Source organism: Felis catus, chromosome A3, assembly GCF_018350175.1.
Source record: "Felis catus isolate Fca126 chromosome A3, F.catus_Fca126_mat1.0, whole genome shotgun sequence".
NCBI classification, from domain to species: Eukaryota; Metazoa; Chordata; class Mammalia; order Carnivora; family Felidae; genus Felis; species Felis catus.
Window position 1 is genome coordinate 139,421,243 of NC_058370.1, and position 17,867 is coordinate 139,439,109.

General features: G+C 57.9%; 1 protein-coding gene and 1 long non-coding RNA gene across 25 annotated transcripts in view; one reads left to right on the top strand and one right to left on the bottom strand.

The window, feature by feature from the left end:
• Positions 1-12,950, bottom strand: part of LOC102899852 — a 36,627-nt gene extending 23,677 nt beyond the window's left edge. For 12 of the 13 annotated variants that reach the window (XR_006596105.1, XR_006596106.1, XR_006596114.1 and 9 more), the window contains exons 1-2: positions 12,794-12,950; positions 11,617-11,815 (exon numbers count right to left, since the gene is read on the bottom strand). This is a non-coding gene — a long non-coding RNA (uncharacterized LOC102899852). The remainder of the gene's footprint in view (positions 1-11,616; positions 11,816-12,793) is intronic. The other variant, XR_006596104.1, reaches the window with a different exon arrangement.
• MYT1L (myelin transcription factor 1 like) overlaps positions 1-17,708 on the top strand; it is a 427,126-nt gene extending 409,418 nt beyond the window's left edge. For 7 of the 12 annotated variants that reach the window (XM_019827986.3, XM_019827987.3, XM_045055039.1 and 4 more), the window contains exons 22-25: positions 2,681-2,772; positions 9,632-9,741; positions 14,453-14,596; positions 14,891-17,708. In XM_019827986.3, coding sequence (XP_019683545.1) covers positions 2,681-2,772; positions 9,632-9,741; positions 14,453-14,596; positions 14,891-15,031 — 487 coding nt within the window. In that variant the 3' untranslated portion in view covers positions 15,032-17,708. The remainder of the gene's footprint in view (positions 1-2,680; positions 2,773-9,631; positions 9,742-14,452; positions 14,597-14,890) is intronic. The other 5 variants (XM_045055040.1, XM_045055041.1, XM_011281347.4 and 2 more) reach the window with 3 other exon arrangements.
• The last annotated feature ends 159 nt before the right edge of the window (positions 17,709-17,867 follow it).

Here is a 17,867-nt window from a genome sequence, read left to right on the forward strand (position 1 = left end):
GCGCTTGCCTGGACCCACCCTGGGCTTCCTGGTGCTGTCCCTGTGCCTGACATCTGGGGGAGCTGGGGGAGGGGGGAGGCGGCAAGCTGGGTGGGCAACAAGTTAAGTGATCCCCACAGCGGCCAGAACTAAGACTCTGTGACTTTCCAAACCCCCACTCAGAGCGATGCAGTTGTAATTAGAGGCGTTCCCATGATGGCCCACTGGGCCCCGTGGGAGCCACACTGAGACCCCCAGGTCCGCTCCCTGCAGGCAGCGGGCGTGGGACATTCCCCTGAGTCCTCAGCCATCCGGGCCCCCAGGAGTCAACACGCCACAAAGTGAGGCCAGCGTGAGCTGCCACCAGATCCACGGACCCGCCCCGCACCCAGCTCAGTGCCACGGGACACTTCCAAATTTGACCCATGAGGTCATGCGGTCCCCGTGCGCGGGTGGGTGGGCCTGAGCAAAACAGATGACTCTGCGGTGCTGAGTCCCGGTTCAGTTTCCCGGCTTGAGGGCGGTGGCCTGCCATCCCCAGCCGGCCCTTCGCGTCACTGAAAACCAGGAGAAGCCTCGGAAGATGAAGGCAGTGTGGGCGAGGAGTCCGAATTTGGACGTGTTCCTTCCGCTGCACGTTCGGGTCTGGGAGCAGCGTTCTAGGCACCCCCGGAGATGCCCGGTGGGTCTACGCTGCTGACGCTTCCCCTTCGCTGCTTTGCGACCGCGTACTGCCGCGTGGCTTAGTTCCCACCCCCCTATCGTCAGGGCAGGGGAACTCGGGTGGGGAGATACCCAGCGGGCACCACACTGGTGCTAGCGGCTTCCAGGAGCCGCCAGACTCAGCCGGCAACAAGCTGGCCTCTGAACAGCCCTGCTGAGCGGGGACAGGACAGGACACCGGGATGCGAGAGCCGGGGGCTGGTGACCGGCCGGGCCCGCTTTCTAGCAGCGGGGCAGACGCGGACACAGGCAGGACGAACCTCGCTTGCCGACATCGGACGCGGAGCCCCGAAAAGACAGTGGAGGCGGCCGCTGGGACACTGCTCTGGAGAAGCCGGAGGGCGGTGGTCCGTCCACAGTGGGCTGAACAGGCAGGACCCAAGCTGAGGGCCTGGCTCCGTGAAGGGACGGTCATGGGCCACTGTGGTGACAGACAGTGGGGAACAAACACACACGAGGCTCGTCCCCAGCAGGAGCATGGAGCCCCCCCAAGATGACTAAACCCCGGGGGACCCTCCAGTGCCTTCCTGCCCCCCACCCGCCATGCCATCGGGGGCCCAGAGGCATTTTCCCTGGGAGCTCATGCCCCAAAAATCTGGAAACACCATCAGCAAACACGGCTCACGGAGGGAAGGTCCCAGGAAGAGCAGCAGGTGTGGTGATTTCTCACGAATACTCTGCACGGCACCGAATACCAACGTCTCACAGACAGCGGACCAAAGACCGCTTGGACGTCGGCGTGAACCACGCAGGACCGTGAAAATATGTGACGTACAAGGATACGTCTTCCCCCAAACAGTGCTAATCCCCATCAGAAAACGTGTGAGAAAAGTGTGTGAAGACACTTAGAAAGCCTCCGACATGAACACAGACATTGCATGGTATTACTAATAGCCACGTAAGCCACGCTGTCACTGGGTGTTGGATGGACACAGATACAGGTAAAGCCCTCACAGCATTGCTAGGCTGTGAACAGGGTCCGTCTGGCCCTGAATTATGGGTGAAATACAACATTATACATACGTGATGTAATATATATGTGATAGTGGACATACAGGTGCATACACATGTACAGTTTTCATTTCATCCGCACACAAAGTGCCAGGGGGACCACGAGTGCGGGGGCCCCCAGTGTCGGTCCCTCCGGACGGTGGCGGGTAAGAGTGAGCCCCCAAGGGGCAAGGGTGGGGAGGCCCAGGCTCGGGGCCACAGAACGCGTCGGATGCAATTGTCCTCAACGCTTACATAGTGAGAAAGAGAAGGAGGGAGGGAGCCGCCTGGGAAGACGGTCGTCAGACAGACACAGGGGCCAGATTCCCGGTTCTGCACATGCACCCGGAGGGGACAGAGTGTTAGCAACGTCAGGGGGCAGATGGGAAGTTTGCAAAGAGGCCACACGTTTGATGTCAGTGGCAAAGGGGTTTTAAACATTCCACTGAGATCATGATATTGGGGCTCCATTTTCACAACTGCGATCGCCCCCAGTACTCTACTGGAGGCAGGACGGGTGCAGGAGGACCCGATGTGCCGTGAGACGGAACGGTGAATGTGGGGGTGAGCTCGTTATCGGATCTTTCCGCTTTCGTACGTTTAAAATCAGATCTTAATTCAGGCCTCCTGTAAGTTTGACACCTTCTGTAACAAGGAAGTTTTCCAAAGCCAGACAGTCGCTCCATAGACAGCCACGCGGCCCCAGAAGGCACACGGTGAAGGGGGCGAGCGGCGACCTGGCCCGGGGCCCCGTGCAGAACCGTCCCCGAATCCACAGGCAGACACAGCCCCCCTCGTGCGCGGGGACTGGGCCACGCGGAATCCATTGCTCTGGCTTGTTTCCCATTCGCAAAAAGCCTGTGGCCGGCAACCAGTCTGACGAAATGACTCGGCGACATGCCTCGCTCGTGGCTCACGACTGTTCTCTCTGCAGGGCTTTGGGGGTCTCGGAGGCCCGTGACTAATGCCACCCGTGTCTTGTCCCCAGCTTGTCGGGATGCCCGCGAGCCACGTCAGCCATGAAGAAGGCGAAGCTGTCAGGAGAGCAGATGCTGACCATCCGACAGCGGGCCAGCAACGGTAACCACCCCACGGGCTGCCCGGGGGGCAGGAGCTGCGGCCCCGCTCTGTCCTCTGGCGTAACCACAGCCTGAGACGGTCGCAGCGTCTCTGCCGGGGCGGGATAGTTCTGGCCGCATCTAAGAGGCCAGTCCATCCGTCTGGGGTCAGGGGGAGTGTCCCCAGCAGTCCCAGCAGTTTGCCCCCGTTGTGCCTCTGCCCCAGGCCCTCCTGGAGCGGCCGGGTTGGGGACAGCCGCCCTCCTGCCCCCTCCAGGCTGAGCTTCCCAGCTGGCCCACTGTCCACCTGCAAGGACCTCTGGGTGCCAGAGCCGGGAGTACAGGGGTGCCACGGGAGGGAGGGCGAGGAAGCAGCCCAGCCTCTCCAGTATTCACAGCTTCCTCCTTCATTCACAAGTTCATGCAGAGTTGCAAATCGCGGTGCGTGTGTGGCCCCTGGGGATGTGGCGGGAGAAGTGTGGCTCTGCAGGCTGAGGGGACAAGACCGCGCTCATGCTGCAAACGGGCTCCTTTTCACAGTCTTTTTAGAGGGGCATTTTCGGAGTTGTTGAGCCTTTGGAGGGGGGAGTTCTGTTGGGAAGGCGCGGTGCGGTGAGTGACGCATGTGTTAGGTGAGCCCCGCCCACGCCTGCCGTGTGCCGGTGGCCCTGAGGTCAGCGCTAACGAACCAACAACGAGCATCCAGGTGTCTTTCAGCAGAAACACGCATAGAACGAGCCTCCAGCCCGATGGTTGCTGGGACATAAGCAGGGCTCGCAGCCTCCGACCTGCGCCTGCCCTGACGGCTGACTCGGTGTTGGCGGGACTTGGTAGAACACGACTCGAGGGATTACGGCGCCCGGGATTTGCAACCACTGGGCAAACTGCCGCTTCGGAGAGCAGGGGCAGGGCCCCTCCTCAGAGGGCGCTGCGAGGAGGGCGCCAGGGCAGGGCCGACCCCGAGGCTGGCAAAGCAGGGGTCCCGGGCAGGCACCGCCCTCAGGTTGGGCCCCTGGGAGCAGCGGCCAGCAGTGCAAGACGTGGGCCCACATGAGCCCAGTCCCTGGGCCCGTCCCTGGAGCTGCGACCCCGGGGACCTGGTCCCCTCTGCTGGGGTCTGCCTGAGGCCGCCTCCCCCGCAGGAAGGCCGGCCGAGCCAGGGCCCCGAGGCCTCCGCCGGTCACGGTCACGGTCACCCGACCACTCATTCCAGGTCCCGACAGCAGCTCCGGGGCATCCTCGAGCCTCCTGCACCACGCGGTCCTTAACACGCGGCCGTCACTGCCGGGAAGACGGCCAGGGTCACGATGCGTGCGTCTGGAAGGCTCGGGCTCTGGCCTCCCCGCTTCTGTGGGACACACGCTCGGGGCCACAGGCACGGAGCTCGAGCGCGTGGAGCGCCGCCTCCCGGAGCTTCGGGAACCGCACCGTCACCCGCAGGCCCGAGGCCGTGTGGGGAAGGCGCCGGGAGGTGCCAGGCCCGCTGCCGTCACACCTCTCGGCCGTGAACAGCAGTGCCGGCTGCCGGGAAGAACCACCACCGCCACCCTTCCGGAAACACTCAGCGTGACCTTTCACCAGACGCCCTGGGGGTCAAGCAGCCGCCCCCCGCCGGTGGGTCGGGCCTGTGACGGTCCACGCTCTTCGGTGACAGAGCGGCAGCGGGCTGGGGGTCAGTGCAGAGAAGGAAAGGACAGAAAACAGACCCGAGGAGGGGCCACGCGGAGGGAGGCAGGTGGGATGCGGGTGCAGGGACGCGTTCTGTCGCGCTCTCGCCAGGGTGCGGCGGCTCGGGTCACGCAGCCATGAGAGGTGGGAGCTGGACCGACCCGGGTCCTCCTGAGCCCGAGTTTCTCATCTGTCTGGACATTCTTCGTGCCAGGACCAGAGTCACCTCTTAGTGACCCCTGGGGACACTCCTCTCGGTGCAGAGGCTGTGTCGTGAGGCGAGGATGGTCGGGCATCACCCTGAGCCGCTGACCCATGGGCAAGCATGGGGGAAACGCGCTGCCGCTCCCGGGGACGGGCCAGAACACGCCGTTTTCCACAAGGATCACCCCCGTCCTGCCACGTGCAGAGATCTGGTCGCGGCGTTGCCCCCGCTGAGATGTGGAAAACAGTCTGTCTCTGTCTCTTTTCTCGAATATCTTGAGTGCAACCTGGCCTGACAATGCTCTAACACCTTCGCGGGTAACGTGGCCAGAAGCTTCCCTCCCTCCATGCCCGGCTCTTCCGTGAGCGTGCAGGCCTCAAGGAGACCACTGTTCAGTTGGCTGAGCTACTCCTGTGTTGGGATTCCAGCACCTTCCGTCAAGTGTTCACCTAAGTAAAAAGGAGCTCTTCTGAGTGTCCTTGAAGCTCCCTTCTGGCACTGAAATCTGGGACCCTGCCCCCCCCTTCCTTCCTTCCTTCCTCTTCTTCCTCCCCCTCCGCCCTTCTCCTTATTCTTCAAACTTAAAGGTCGCCATGATTTCTTTATCCCCCAGAACGGCTCTCAAAGCAGCAGGAGGTGTGGCCTCTGCTCAGACCCCTCTGCAGAGCCCCCCCTGCCCCCTCAGCAGGCAGCTCCCCACCCCCCCACCCCGCCCCGCCGCCAGCCCAGCTGTCCCCGCCTTTGTTTTTGCTCTTTTGTTGTTGTTGTTGGATCTTTGTTCGTGTCTTGCCAAGGACAGAAGGAAATGAGGCAGCCCTCCTTCTTCCTCCCTGGATTGTCACAGAAGTCAGGCTGCGGGAAGGGGCTGTGACATCTATCGAACACGGAGGCCGCGGGCGGGCCTCTCTCCCCGCTGCCCGCTGCAGGCGCTGACACACTTACGCTCAGCCTGCCTGCAGGCGAGGACCCAGCAGAGGTGCCACTGCCCTGAGATACAGACAAGTGCGCTGCACCCCAGTCGCTCTCTCCCGTCTCCAGAAGCGGGCACCGCACCATGACCTGGGGCCTCGGGGGTGTCCTAGGGGCAGGCGTATGGGGAGAGCTTGAGGAAATTTGTTTCCAGACGCTGGAATTCTCTGGACTCTCTCCTGAGCCCAAGGGACTGAGATCCCGTCCACCTTCCCCCCACTCTGTCCCTGCCACCCTCACAGGTGAATGTCCGCTATAGGGGCGGCCGGGAGGCTGGGCTGCGGGGGAACCGCCCGGGCACGCGGGGGGCCGGCCAAGCGCACAGGACAGATGCGGCAGGCACCCTGTTTCACAGACGCACTAACGGTCGTCCGTCCGTGAATCCCGCGCTCCCAGAAGAAAACTCAGAGATGGGAAGGTCAGCACAGGGCCCCTGCTGTATTTTTACTGGACGTGAAATGATATGACTTCTGTCAGAAAGTGGATCTGACCCGCAGGCCGCTCTGGTGATGACGCCTGAGTTGCCGCTTGGTCCGTGCAGTGCAAGTCGCTCGTAAATCTTATGGACTAAACTCTTTGGTCCAAGGCTCTGATGGACATTATTTCAAGCGCTCCACAGCATACAATTTTGAAAATACATATCTTTGGAAACTGAACTTACAATAAAACATTTAGAGGACCAAGTTAAGACTTCTAAAAAGGAATTTTTGCTTTTAATTCTTCAGTTCAGCAGAACTCGAAGCCCACCGTGCTAGGCCACATACAGTATTTTCACTCTTCCTTTTCCCTTCAATTATTTGTCAGCTTGCAGCAAGGTCAGCAGGAAAAACCAGTCTCTGTCACTTTTCACTGAAGACAGGTGACCACGGAGACCACGCTGGCTTCTCAAGGGACACTTGCTATCCAGCCGCTTCCTTTAGCCGCCGCCGCTCGAGTCTGACTCCCGCGTCTTTTATAGATTAATTCATCTCTTAACAACCACTGTGTCAGAGAGGGACCATTTTTGCCATGGAGGAGTTTGAAGTTTAGGACTACGAAAATTACTCATCACCAAACTCTTCCGTGGGAAGATACGGATTTAGGTCCCGGGTTTGTCACGTTTCAAATTCCAGGCTCTACAGCCGTGGCTTCTCAACCCCCTCAGCGGGGCGGGTCAGAAATGCGTCCAGTGTCCGGGAAATATCTCAGGTCGTGCGGTCTCTGCGGCTGTCCCAGGAAAGTTAAGTAGAAAGTAGGAAGTGCTGGACACTCTTTTGTAAAAACTCAAACCAGTAAAAGGGCCCCCAAGAGGTCACCCGTTTTCCAGAGACCACGTTCTCTTCTCAGAGCTTTCTCAAAACTGTTCTAAGCTTTCATCTGCTAGAAGGCAGCCCCACGAGAAAGATGTCAACACGTCGGGGGGTTTACGAACTTCAGCTTATTTTGGCTACCGCTGACATCGCCTCCAACAGACAAGCCAGTGCGATTTTCCCCACAGTCCTCTGGGCGCTGTGACAGCGCGGTCATCTTCAACCCGCCTGAGCTCAGATGAGTTGTTTCGGTCACAATTCCGCTCCGACACCATCAGCGGAAACGTGCCACGCTGACGCTGGGAACAGGCAGGCGCGCAGAGCATCCTTTTCTTATCAAGAATTATCCAGAGTCAGACGTCGTGACCAAACAGTTCTGAGGGTCCACGCGGGACGGGTTCCCAAGAAGAGCTACACCAGCCTTCCCGCACAGGCTCCACCGCGAAACACGGTCAGGTCTAGCCTTCCACACTTTTAGCCACCACGCACAAATAAAAACCTAGACCTTTCATTTGACGTGTAAGAGAAACCAGTTGTTTTGTTCACTGATGGCTCTTCCTCTGCACGGTGCACACAGGACGGAGAGCTATTACCAGAGGGACTCGGGGAGACGCCCCCTTCCCTGCGAGCACCAGAGAGAAGGCTTCGCCGTGAATAACGGTGTCTTTCAGAAGTCACCTGAATCTGGATGAGACAGACCTCAGGGGTCCCTCAGGGGTCGGGACAAAACAGGAAGGTTCCCTGTGCCTCTTAGAAACGAGACCACACTCACGCTGATGCAGTGTTTGGATCCACAGAAACATGACATACAGCCCGAAAAAGCCAAGTTTTAAGTCTGTTCAGACCTAAAAAAGCGCAGAAGGTATCACACAAAGCACTTGCTCAGAAACCTGAACCGAAATTCATTTTGGAAATCCACCAGCTCAGACACGGGCTGGAAGGGCCGTCGGTACACGGGTCCCCAGGTCCGTTTGTGTGAGATGTTCTCCACGCGCCTGGGCTGCTGGCGTGGCCAATCCGGGTTAGCGGACAGACTGCTTCACGGTCTAGCTGCTTTACAAATCAGGATTCTTACGCACCGTGTTCTTATCTCCAGGCGCGTCCGAACGTCCCCAGAAACAATAATGTCATCAGCCACCCCTGGGCTGAGCCCTCCTGTGTGCTCAGGACCACATGCGGTGACTCAATCAGCCTACCCCGGCTGAGAGAGTTGCCAAGGAAGTCTGGTCACAGATAAAAAAGGGGGGAAATGTAACAGCTCAAATCGCCGGAAGGATTTCCTCGTGGACCCGTGAACAGCTTTGGGAGATACGTGGGATGGCGAGCGGGGAGGCTTTGCTGGTGACGTTCCGGACCCTGTAAGACATGGCTGGGGACACATGCTGAGGCCTTTATGGTGGAGCCAGGGCCACGAGACCCAGCCTTGGGGTCAGCAGGCCACAGCTGGTCCCTCTGTGGGGGGGGGGGGGGGGGGGGGGGCGGGGGGAGCTCCACAGGTTCAAGATCTGCTTGTTTGCAATTTAGCCCCCGGGGTGGGTCTGTGGAGGAGACTGGAAAGGAAGGGTGGTGGACCCAGAAATCAAGCTGAACATGCGTGTTCCCTCTGCTGTACAGAGGAAAGGCCGCGTCTCCCCCAAGACGTGCGCGTGTGGTTCACCTCAGGAAGATCGCCTACTGTTCCGATGTCCATTTTCTTTTCCATTTCCACTAAAATCAACAACTGAGACCCAACACCGTGGATCCCACCGCTCTGTCTTTGTCTTTCGGACGCGTTGGTGGGGAGGCCGGGTGGGCCAGGGCCCCAGGTGTCCCGGGCCTTCCCTCCCAGGTGGCCACCCCCCCTTCTGTCTGCAGACTGGATAAGGGCGTCTGTTCTGGCCCTGAGGCCTGGGCTGCACGCCTTGTCCGAGCGTTAAGTCAGCCTCCGCTGCTGAGCTATGTGACCACGGGATGGCAATCCCGAGTCCTGAGCTGTCAAGGGTGAGAGTCTCTGTGGGACTCCTACCATTCTTCCCTTGACTACATTCAGCCTTAAAAGACCCACAGGCCAGGATGAAAAAGGGTCTGGATCTTTCCGCCCTGGCGCCTTCCACTGCCAGCAAGCAGCCAACTGAGCTAGAAACTTGGCCCCGGCGCCCCACGAGGCCAGAGCTGGCGGTCAGTCCCAGGGCACCCAGGGCGGGGCGGGGGGCTGGTGCAGCCTATACTCCCCATCGCCCCGCAGCCGCAGCAGTCCCAGCAGCAGATGCATGCTTTCTAGCATTTTCTTGTTTGTGTCAGTTACGTGGCCCGTGTGCAGAGAGCCCTTTGGGGACGACCCCCGCAGTCCCCCTCAGCCGCCACGAGTCTTGGCGGGAGGGGGCCCCGGACACTCGGGCCGCAGGTGTGGTCACATGTCAGAGGCTCTGCGGGGCCTGGCGAGGACAGGAACGCTGTTGGTCTCGTTTTCGGATGTGTCCATGGTGTGACAAGGGAGAGGGTGAAAACGGGCTGAGGGAGGTGAGCCCACCTCCAGGACAGAGACGGGGCAGCGGGGCCCTGGGCGGTTGTCCCCGAGGGGCCCCCTCACGGTGGAGAGGGGTCTGTGTGCCTCGGTTGTAGGGCTGGAAGAACATGCAAACCGGGCTATTCTATAAACCCAAGAGTCTCTTCTTCCAGAAAACCCAGTTCCAAACAAAAAGAGCACAGAAAACTCAAAATGGTGGCTGTGTCTACACGCACGATGCTTGAACGCAGTTCTGTCCTTACAGGCATAGAAAATGATGAAGAAATCAAGCAGTTGGATGAAGAGATCAAGGAGCTCAACGAGTCCAACTCCCAGATGGAAGCCGATATGATCAAACTCAGGACTCAGGTAACAGTTTTTGAAGCCCTCAATTTTAGCCACCGTGTGCGCTCGGGCCGGGGACCCGGGGACCCGGGGACGTGCCAGCCCTTGGGCCTAGGGACAGGCCAGCGCTCAGCCTTGGGGCTCCGGGGACGCTCCAGTGCTCGGGCCGAGGTCACGTGCTCCCCTTCCCCTATATGCCACCCCATTTTCATCCCATGTCCTGATTGCTGATGTGGGCTGTTTTGGTGGCTGAACCCTTGGTGCACAGTGACCGCCAGCCCCCTGCTTCCTGCCCCAACACACACTTGAGTGAAATGCCCTTTGCGAGCAGTCCTGCCCGGAGGGTCTCCCGTTCCTGCACATGAGCTGCTTTCCTCCCGAGACACGGCAGGCCCTAATGTCCTGTGGTCACTGTGTTACCTAGGGAGACAGCATAATTCCCGGAGAGGAGCAGCCTGGCCCCAGGGTCTTATGGAAGGCCGCCCGTTCATGGGGTCCCAGGCCCAGGTACCCAGTGCAAGGAGGGAGGGAGGGAGGGAGGGAGGAAGGCTGCCCGTTCATAGGGTCCTAGGCCCAGGTGCCCAGTGTCAGGAAGGAAGGAAGGAAGGAAGGAAGGAAGGAAGGAAGGAAGGTGCAGCCATTATTGAGCACCTACTGGATACCTGGCCGCAGGGGCCGTGGTGTATAGTCCCACTGCACGCACAGTGGTCCACGGGGTAAGTGTCATCACTGTCCCGTTACACATGACTGGCTGAGCCGAGGCCAATGGCCCGTCCGTGGCAGCTCCGAGCCCAGTCCCCGAGTCCACGCGGCACCCACGCGGCACCCCAGGCGCCCTGCCTCCTCTCTGGGAGCGCACGTGGGTGCTGCCATCACAGCTGCAGCGAGGCACGTCCGTCCTGGAGGAAGCCAGGGCTGCACGCCCTCCCCCCGCGGACCCCTCCTGGACGCCCACAGAGCGGGCCTGTGGCACATCGGGTAGGGGTCACAGCTCTGCTGTGCAGCGGGCTGGCTCCGTCCGTGGCGGCATCGCACCTCCAGGGAGGCTGTATCCCCACTGGAGCACCCAGGGGGACCCCACGGGTGCCCCTGAGTGGGAAGGAAGCGCAAAGCGGGGGCGCCTCTCTCCGGCGCGACTGTTCTGTTGAGCCGTTTCCACGCCAGCCTGCTGGCCCACGGCAGCCTCGCCAAGGCTCGCTCTGGTTACCAGCTGGGCGTTGTCCTTAGCACCAATCCGCATGCAGGGCCGTGCCCGGCCCCAGGTCAGAGGCCCGAAGCAGGTGAGGACCCCAGGAGGACTCTAGGGCCACAGGGGCCTCCGTGCGCCCGCACACCTGCAGTGACTTGTCTCACTGGGTCCAATGAAAGCACCTTCCCGGACTTGTATTCTGCTCCCACGGGTGGAAGCCTGAACACTGATCGACCCAGCTCGCGCTCGTAATCCCGAGGACTCAGAGCCCCCCACCCGCCCTGGGCGGTGAGCCGCAGCCGGCCAGGCCCCATTCTGACAAAACGCACTCGTGTCCCGCTGGAAGGCCTCCTTCCTGCCCACCTCCGTGCCCGGCCGGCCCTGCGGTGGAAACGCAGCTTTCCCGTGTGTCTGCTCGAGGGGCCGAGCCCTCACGCGCTGGAAATGGGGCCCAGCAGCGGGAGCCAGTGCAGGGACGAGGGCCAGGCGCTGGGCGCCCCCAGACCCGAGCTTTCCAGCAGCCCCGCACATCCGGAGCAGAGACAGGCCCCTATGCACACATTCGTCTCACCCCTCGCTGGTCCTTTTGTCCCCGTGTGGATTGCCACTGCCCACCTGGGGCTTTCTGACATCCCGTGGGAACGTGTGCTCCTGGAGGCGTCCGTGCGCCTCCAGCGTCAAAAATGAATTTAAGGGTTGACATGTATCCCACTGACCTGGCTGCTGTCCCTCGGTGGCTCCTTGTCTCTGGAATGCAAGCCCGGTGTCTTCAAGGGACTGCAGCACGCTGAGCCAGGGTCCGTGAGCCCATGGTTTCCGGGGCTGGAGGGTGCAGGGCAGGTCAGCTGAATGATGACATGGTCAGTCGGCCACGGAGACAGCACTCAGCAGCCCGGGAGCAGCCCGGGAGTGTCCCTCAGGAGGAAGGCATACGTGCTCATTCCTGGCAGCCTCCCGCCCCCAGTCGGCCCTCAGGGACAAATGAGGCTGTGGCCACAAGAGCCCCACTACCCAGCAGCCCCTGAGTGCCTCTGCCTTCTAAATTTTGGCCATGGCACAGTTAGCCTCCCAACCTTGTCTTGGAAAGTGCCAGAAGGTTGGTGGTCCTGCCCCTGGGTTTCCCATGACCCCTGGCACCCTCACTCCCTATCAGTGACCAGAGGTAAAGGCAAGCATTCCCGGGGCCACCAGGCCGCACAGAGACACCACAGGGGACACAGCCCAGCAGTCTGAGTGGACGAACCACTGAGACGGTCCGTTCCCTGCTGTTCTCCCCGACCCAGCAAATCCAGGCCTGAGGCCCTGCCCAGGTGACTCGGAGACACAGGGACCAAGCCCGCGGCTCTGGGCCCAGTGCTGCCTCGCCTGTTCATACGCTGGGGCTGCGTGCAAGTCTTCAGCGTGGAAAGAGATTCTGCTGCTTGCGATCATTTTCTGGGTGGCGGGTCTGGCCCCAGCCTCTCCCCAGGTCCCAGGTCCAGAACTGGAGACCAAAAGTGGCGGTCTCTCCATTTGAAATGGTCAGAACAGTATGAAGACTTACATATGTTTCTAATATTCTCAAATCAGTGATTCTTAGCTATGTCTATTTTGCTTATAAATCTCATTTTTCACTCAAGTCTTGTCTAGATTTTGAATGCACACACACAGGCCTTCCCGACGCCTCCCAGCTCTGCCACAGTGACTAGATGCTCCCCAAGCATTTAGAGAGGATGTGCTTGTCAGATAGGGACACCTGTGTCCTTGTCCCCAAGCTGAGGACAGGGAGGGGACCGAGACCACATGGCTCATGGGCAGCAGAACCAGGCTGCTGGCCGGCTGCCCAAACCCCCAGTCCTGGAACCCCCACCAGTGCAGGCCTCTTGGTTTGTAGGCCCCTTCTACCAGAGTTACCTCTGGCCTTTCTTCCGCTGGGCTTTGCCACAACAGCCGCTTCCCTACTGGCTCCAGGACGGACTGGAGAGGTCTCCGCTTCCGCCTCCTTCTCTTGCACAGCCCCTCCCAGAGCAGGGGAGAGCCCCACCCTCAGACAGCTGGGGCAGGAGGGCGGGGCTGGGGCAAGGGGGCGGGGCTGGACAGGGGGCGGAGCTTGGGCAGGAGAGTGGGGCGGGGGCAGGAAGGTGGGGCTGGGGCAGGTGGGCGGGGCGGGGACAGGGGGCGGGGCTGAGCAGGAAGTTGGGGCTGGGGCAGGAGGGCGGGGCTGGGGCAGCTAGGCGGGGCTGGGGCAGGAGGGCGGGGCTGGACAGGAAGTTGGGCTGGGGCAGGAGGGCGGGGCTGGGGCAAGGGGGCGGGACTGGACAGGGGGCGGAGCTTGGGCAGGAGAGTGGGGCGGGGGCAGGAAGGTGGGGCTGGGGCAGGAGGGCGGGGCTGGACAGGAAGTTGGGCTGGGACGGGGGCGTGGCTGGGGCAGGTGGGCGGGGCTGGCGCCTGCTTTTGCTCAGCAGCCTGCCCTGCGGCCAACTCCACGTGTTTCCGGGGCGGGTCACTTTAGTTTGGGCCCGAGCTGATGAGCGGTGCAGGAGTAACCGAGGTGTTGTGGGAACACGGTGCGCATCCCTGCAGGAGAGCCTCGTGGGTGGGTGTTTCCCAGAGCCCTCCCGTGTACCCCCGCGCCGCTGCGGCCCGCGGCCCCCCTTAGGCCCCGGGTCTTGGCTCTCCGAGGAAGCAGCAGGCAGGCTAACGGGAGCAGGGAAGGGCTCCGTGAGGAACGGGGGGGCAGAGTTTGAGGGGCGGTGCAAGTAACTCAGGGGCGAAGGCGGCTTCCCCGTGAAGAATCGGGTTCAGGTGCCCGTTTTCCTGGGCCCTAACTGTGCCCTGGGTCGCCCGCGCGCCCTGCCTGCCTCGCCCGGGCTGCGTGCACGCCCAGCAGCCCAGGCGGGTGGGGGCGGCTCGGGCTGGGTCAGTGGCGCTGGCTGTGGGCTGGAGGCGGGGCCGGGGGGCGCTAAGGCCCCTGAGCCTCTCATTTAAGAGAAGCCCGGTAAGGCCTCAGGTAGTCCAGGAAGGTGGTCATGTCTCCACCTGCAGATGCGGAGAACGCCTACTGCGTACCACCCGGGGGGGAGGGGGCAGCGATCGCCCGTGGAGGTGGACGAGGGCCCACTGCCACCTGTGGACCAGACAGCCACCTGCCTCACGAGTAACTTTACAGTTTAGGACTTAACCGGGGGCAGAATTAGATTCAGGCTGAACCGGACGAGCTGGCCCCAGCGTTGTTGGGGTCAGAGTAGTCGCTGGAGACGTCCTCGTGGGAGAGGTCCTCGGTGATAGTCCTGCCTGAGGACAGAGCTGTGAAAACGTAGAATAAAAGCCGGCCCAGCCCATCGGCCCCTCCCCGGAAAGACAAGCTGCCGTAGCCGAGTTAGCAAATTTTCGAGGGTAATGCATCAAAAGCGTTAAGAACGGGACCCTTAAAACGACCGCTTCTTACCGTGGAAGCCTTTCTGGGGGAAGCAGGCCTCTGGGTGGCGGGCTGCCCAGGCCTGCCGCTGTGGGGGCACACGCACCCCACGGCCCGCCCTCCTGTTACATGGCACACAAATTTGTGCCTTCTAGATCACCACGATGGAGAGCAGCCTGAAGACCATTGAAGAGGAGAACAAAGTAATCGAGCAGCAGAATGAGTCTCTCCTGCACGAGCTGGCCAACCTGAGCCAGTCCCTGATCCACAGCCTAGCCAACATCCAGCTGCCGCACATGGTAAGTGACTGAGGGCGGGCGTACAGGCAGTCGCTGTCTGCTTCTGTGCCTAAGCTCATGGTTCTCCACACTTTGGATGTCTGCGCTCACCGCCCCCAAAACCGTAGCGCTAGCGGCTAGAAGCACCGGTGGGGCAGATCCTGCGCTCCCCGTAAGGTTAAGCTTACGCTCTGAGTAGGCCTTTTAAGTAGCGAAAAGACGGCGGCCCTATGCTATGATACTATTTTATGCTGATGTGAATATCCTATTAAGAAAGTAAAAGTTGTGTATGAACTACTATTTAATATCTCGTAGGATCCAATCAATGAACAAAATTTTGATGCATACGTGACTACTTTGACGGACATGTATACAAATCAAGATCGTTATCAGAGCCCAGAAAATAAAGCCCTACTGGAAAATATAAAGCAAGCTGTAAGAGGAATTCAGGTCTGAGCAGCTGCTGTAGGTGACGGGATGTTGTTTAAAAGGAGACCTGTTGTTCTTTGCTGCTGTGATTCACCAGAAAGTGTTCTATATTTATTTCTGTTTGAAACAGTGTGACGCTTACAAGACTTCATAATGATTTTATGTCTTGCTTTAAAGATAGTACCTGCAGAATAGTTTTCAATACATTCACATTTTGTACGTTTTCATATAAGCTGACATAGTGTGATATGCCATGTAATGTTTATAGCTGCTAATGTATGCACATTTGGGGGTATATATATTTCTGAAGAGGTAAGCGGATCAAAATAAATAGAGTGTAAATTCTTTTTAATGCTTTAGTGATTAAATGTTTTAGTATTTTGAACTGAAATGGACAAAAAAAACAAAAAACAAAAAACAAAAAAAAAAAAAAACCCAGCTTTGAATGATCATGTGGTGACCCCGCAGCCACTTTTTAGACATTATCATTTTGCCTCATGTTGGAGGATTTTATGGAATTTAAGAAATAACATTTTGTGTGCATATTGTTTCATAGCAAGAATTGGTTGCAAAAAAATGCTTTATTTTTGAACAATGCTTGGAAATATTATGTGATTTTTTTGTTTGTTTGTTTTAGGAGGATGGTGTATGGTGGGGGCAATAAATGAGGTTTTTTGCATTCCAAGGAAATGGCATATGGATTAACTGTAAGAAATGAGATAAGTAATTTATTGTAAGACAACATCAAGCCATGGAAACTTGGCAGAAGATTCAAAGCAGCTTAAACAGCACTTTTAAATTAACTCCTGAGCATTACATGGTGTGCCTCTGGGAACTGCAGTTAAGACAGGGGCTTATGAGAGGTGGACAGCGCGAAGATTTCCCTTTCCAGTGTCAGTAGACTTTGGAGCAACCTCCCCTTATCTCCCCGAGAGCTGTGTGCCCCTCTGAAGCGTCTGTCCTTGCAATGGCGTCTGTCTCACAGAACCTGTGTGCTCTAATTTAAGTTCAGAGATAATTTCAGAGTATTTATTTCCCCTCTTTCCACCTTTAGAAATTATTACTGTCGTTGTTGCTGTTACTATGACTTCACATTCGGGGAATAAGGCAAATGAGGCGGGAGTCCTACCGCGGGGCGCTTTCTGCTGGGCGGCGGAGCGCAGCTCAGCGGGGACGCCCGACGCCGAGTGCCCGCACACAGGCCTTTCTGTTCCACCTTCCCCTGGAGACCCGGCGACCACAGGGCCTTTGCAGAGCCTTGCTCTTTGATTTGTCACGACCTATTCTAAGAACGAATGCAATCAGATTTTAAGAGTAATTACCTATACTTCAGCACTTTTTTGCTTTACACTAGATCATCCTAGACTTGCTTATACTTGGAGATTTGATTGTTTTCTTCCAATGACTGCACTATATGTATGCATAAGACCACTTTTGATTGCTGCGCCCTCCCCTTCCGAGTAGTCCCTAGGACGGCGTGTTGTGTCTTCTGGTGTTGACTTGAGTTACATGTAACGGCATCTCTTCCCTCCATGTCTTGATGTTATGCAGGAAGTACAGAAGTACTTTAAAATTTTGTTATGAAGAAAAAAAAAAAGATGGGTTTTGTAAAAATAAAAAAAAAATATTTTTAGCAGAACAGGACTTACAGGGTCATTGTCCCCACAACGTGCCAGTCGACTATTTGCACTTACCTTGTCCTATATATCCGTACGGAGGTGTGCAATTCCCGGGGTCAGCAGCCTCGCGAGGCCGGCCCTGGAAAGATGACAGGAGCCCTCACGGCTGACCCGACGATGTTGCTAAGGGAGATTACAGGGATCTCACAGCAAATACTGATACAATACTCAACCTCGGTATATATATGTGTATAAATATATGTACACCCCCAGCGGCACTTTATACTGTCCACTGTACAAACGCTCACAGTTTTCCGCGAGGACGTTACTAACGAGCTGGGAAAGATGACGGACCTCCCGGGGCCCTGCGGCGCCCGCCCTGGAGAGCGCCCTCTTTCTGTTGTGCGATTAGTTGTAGCTGCCGTGCTCAGAATTGCCTTTTCGAGAGCTGAAGCGAGGTGCTTCTCGGTCACCCGATGCCATATACACCGTCGGGGCCCTGGGCTCCCGGGGGGGCCCTGCCGTTCGTGTGGGCGAATGCGTTTCCCTGCCGCGATGTGTCCGCAGCTTCTTTGCCAATATAGTAATGCTTTTAGTAGAGTAATAGCTAGTATCAGTTCTGGATTCTTCTCGTTATCACCTATGTACAATGGAAAGGGGTTTTAAGCACAAATCTGCTGCTCATCTAACGTTGGTACATAATATCCAATCAAGAGTTATCTGTGACTATTATATAGGGATCACAAAGTGTCACATATTAGAATGCTGACCTTTCATACAGAATTATTGTGAGTCATCAGAGTTTATTTATTATAACTTATTGTTCGTATTCATTTCTGAGTTAATTTAAGTAACCATTTATGAAGACAGAATTTTGTATAAATATTTATTGTGCTCTCTGTGGAACTGAAGTTTGATTTATTTTTGTACTACACGGCATGGGTTTGTTGACACTTTCATTTTGCTATAAATGTGTGGAATCACAAGTTGCAGTGATACTTCATTTTTAAATTGTGAACTTTGTACAAATTTTGTCATGCTGGATGTTAACACATCTTACTCTAAATAAAAACGGTGTTGCCACATTTGTAGCACGATGGATCTCTACCCAGGGTCCGCGTCTTCACTTGAGTCTGGAAGCGGCGTCTGGGCCCACGAGGAGCGTGTGGCCCCAGAGCCGGTGGCTTCGGTGTCGGCCTCTCTAGGGGGGCGCCTCCCTCCGCGAGGGCTCCCCGTAGATGGTT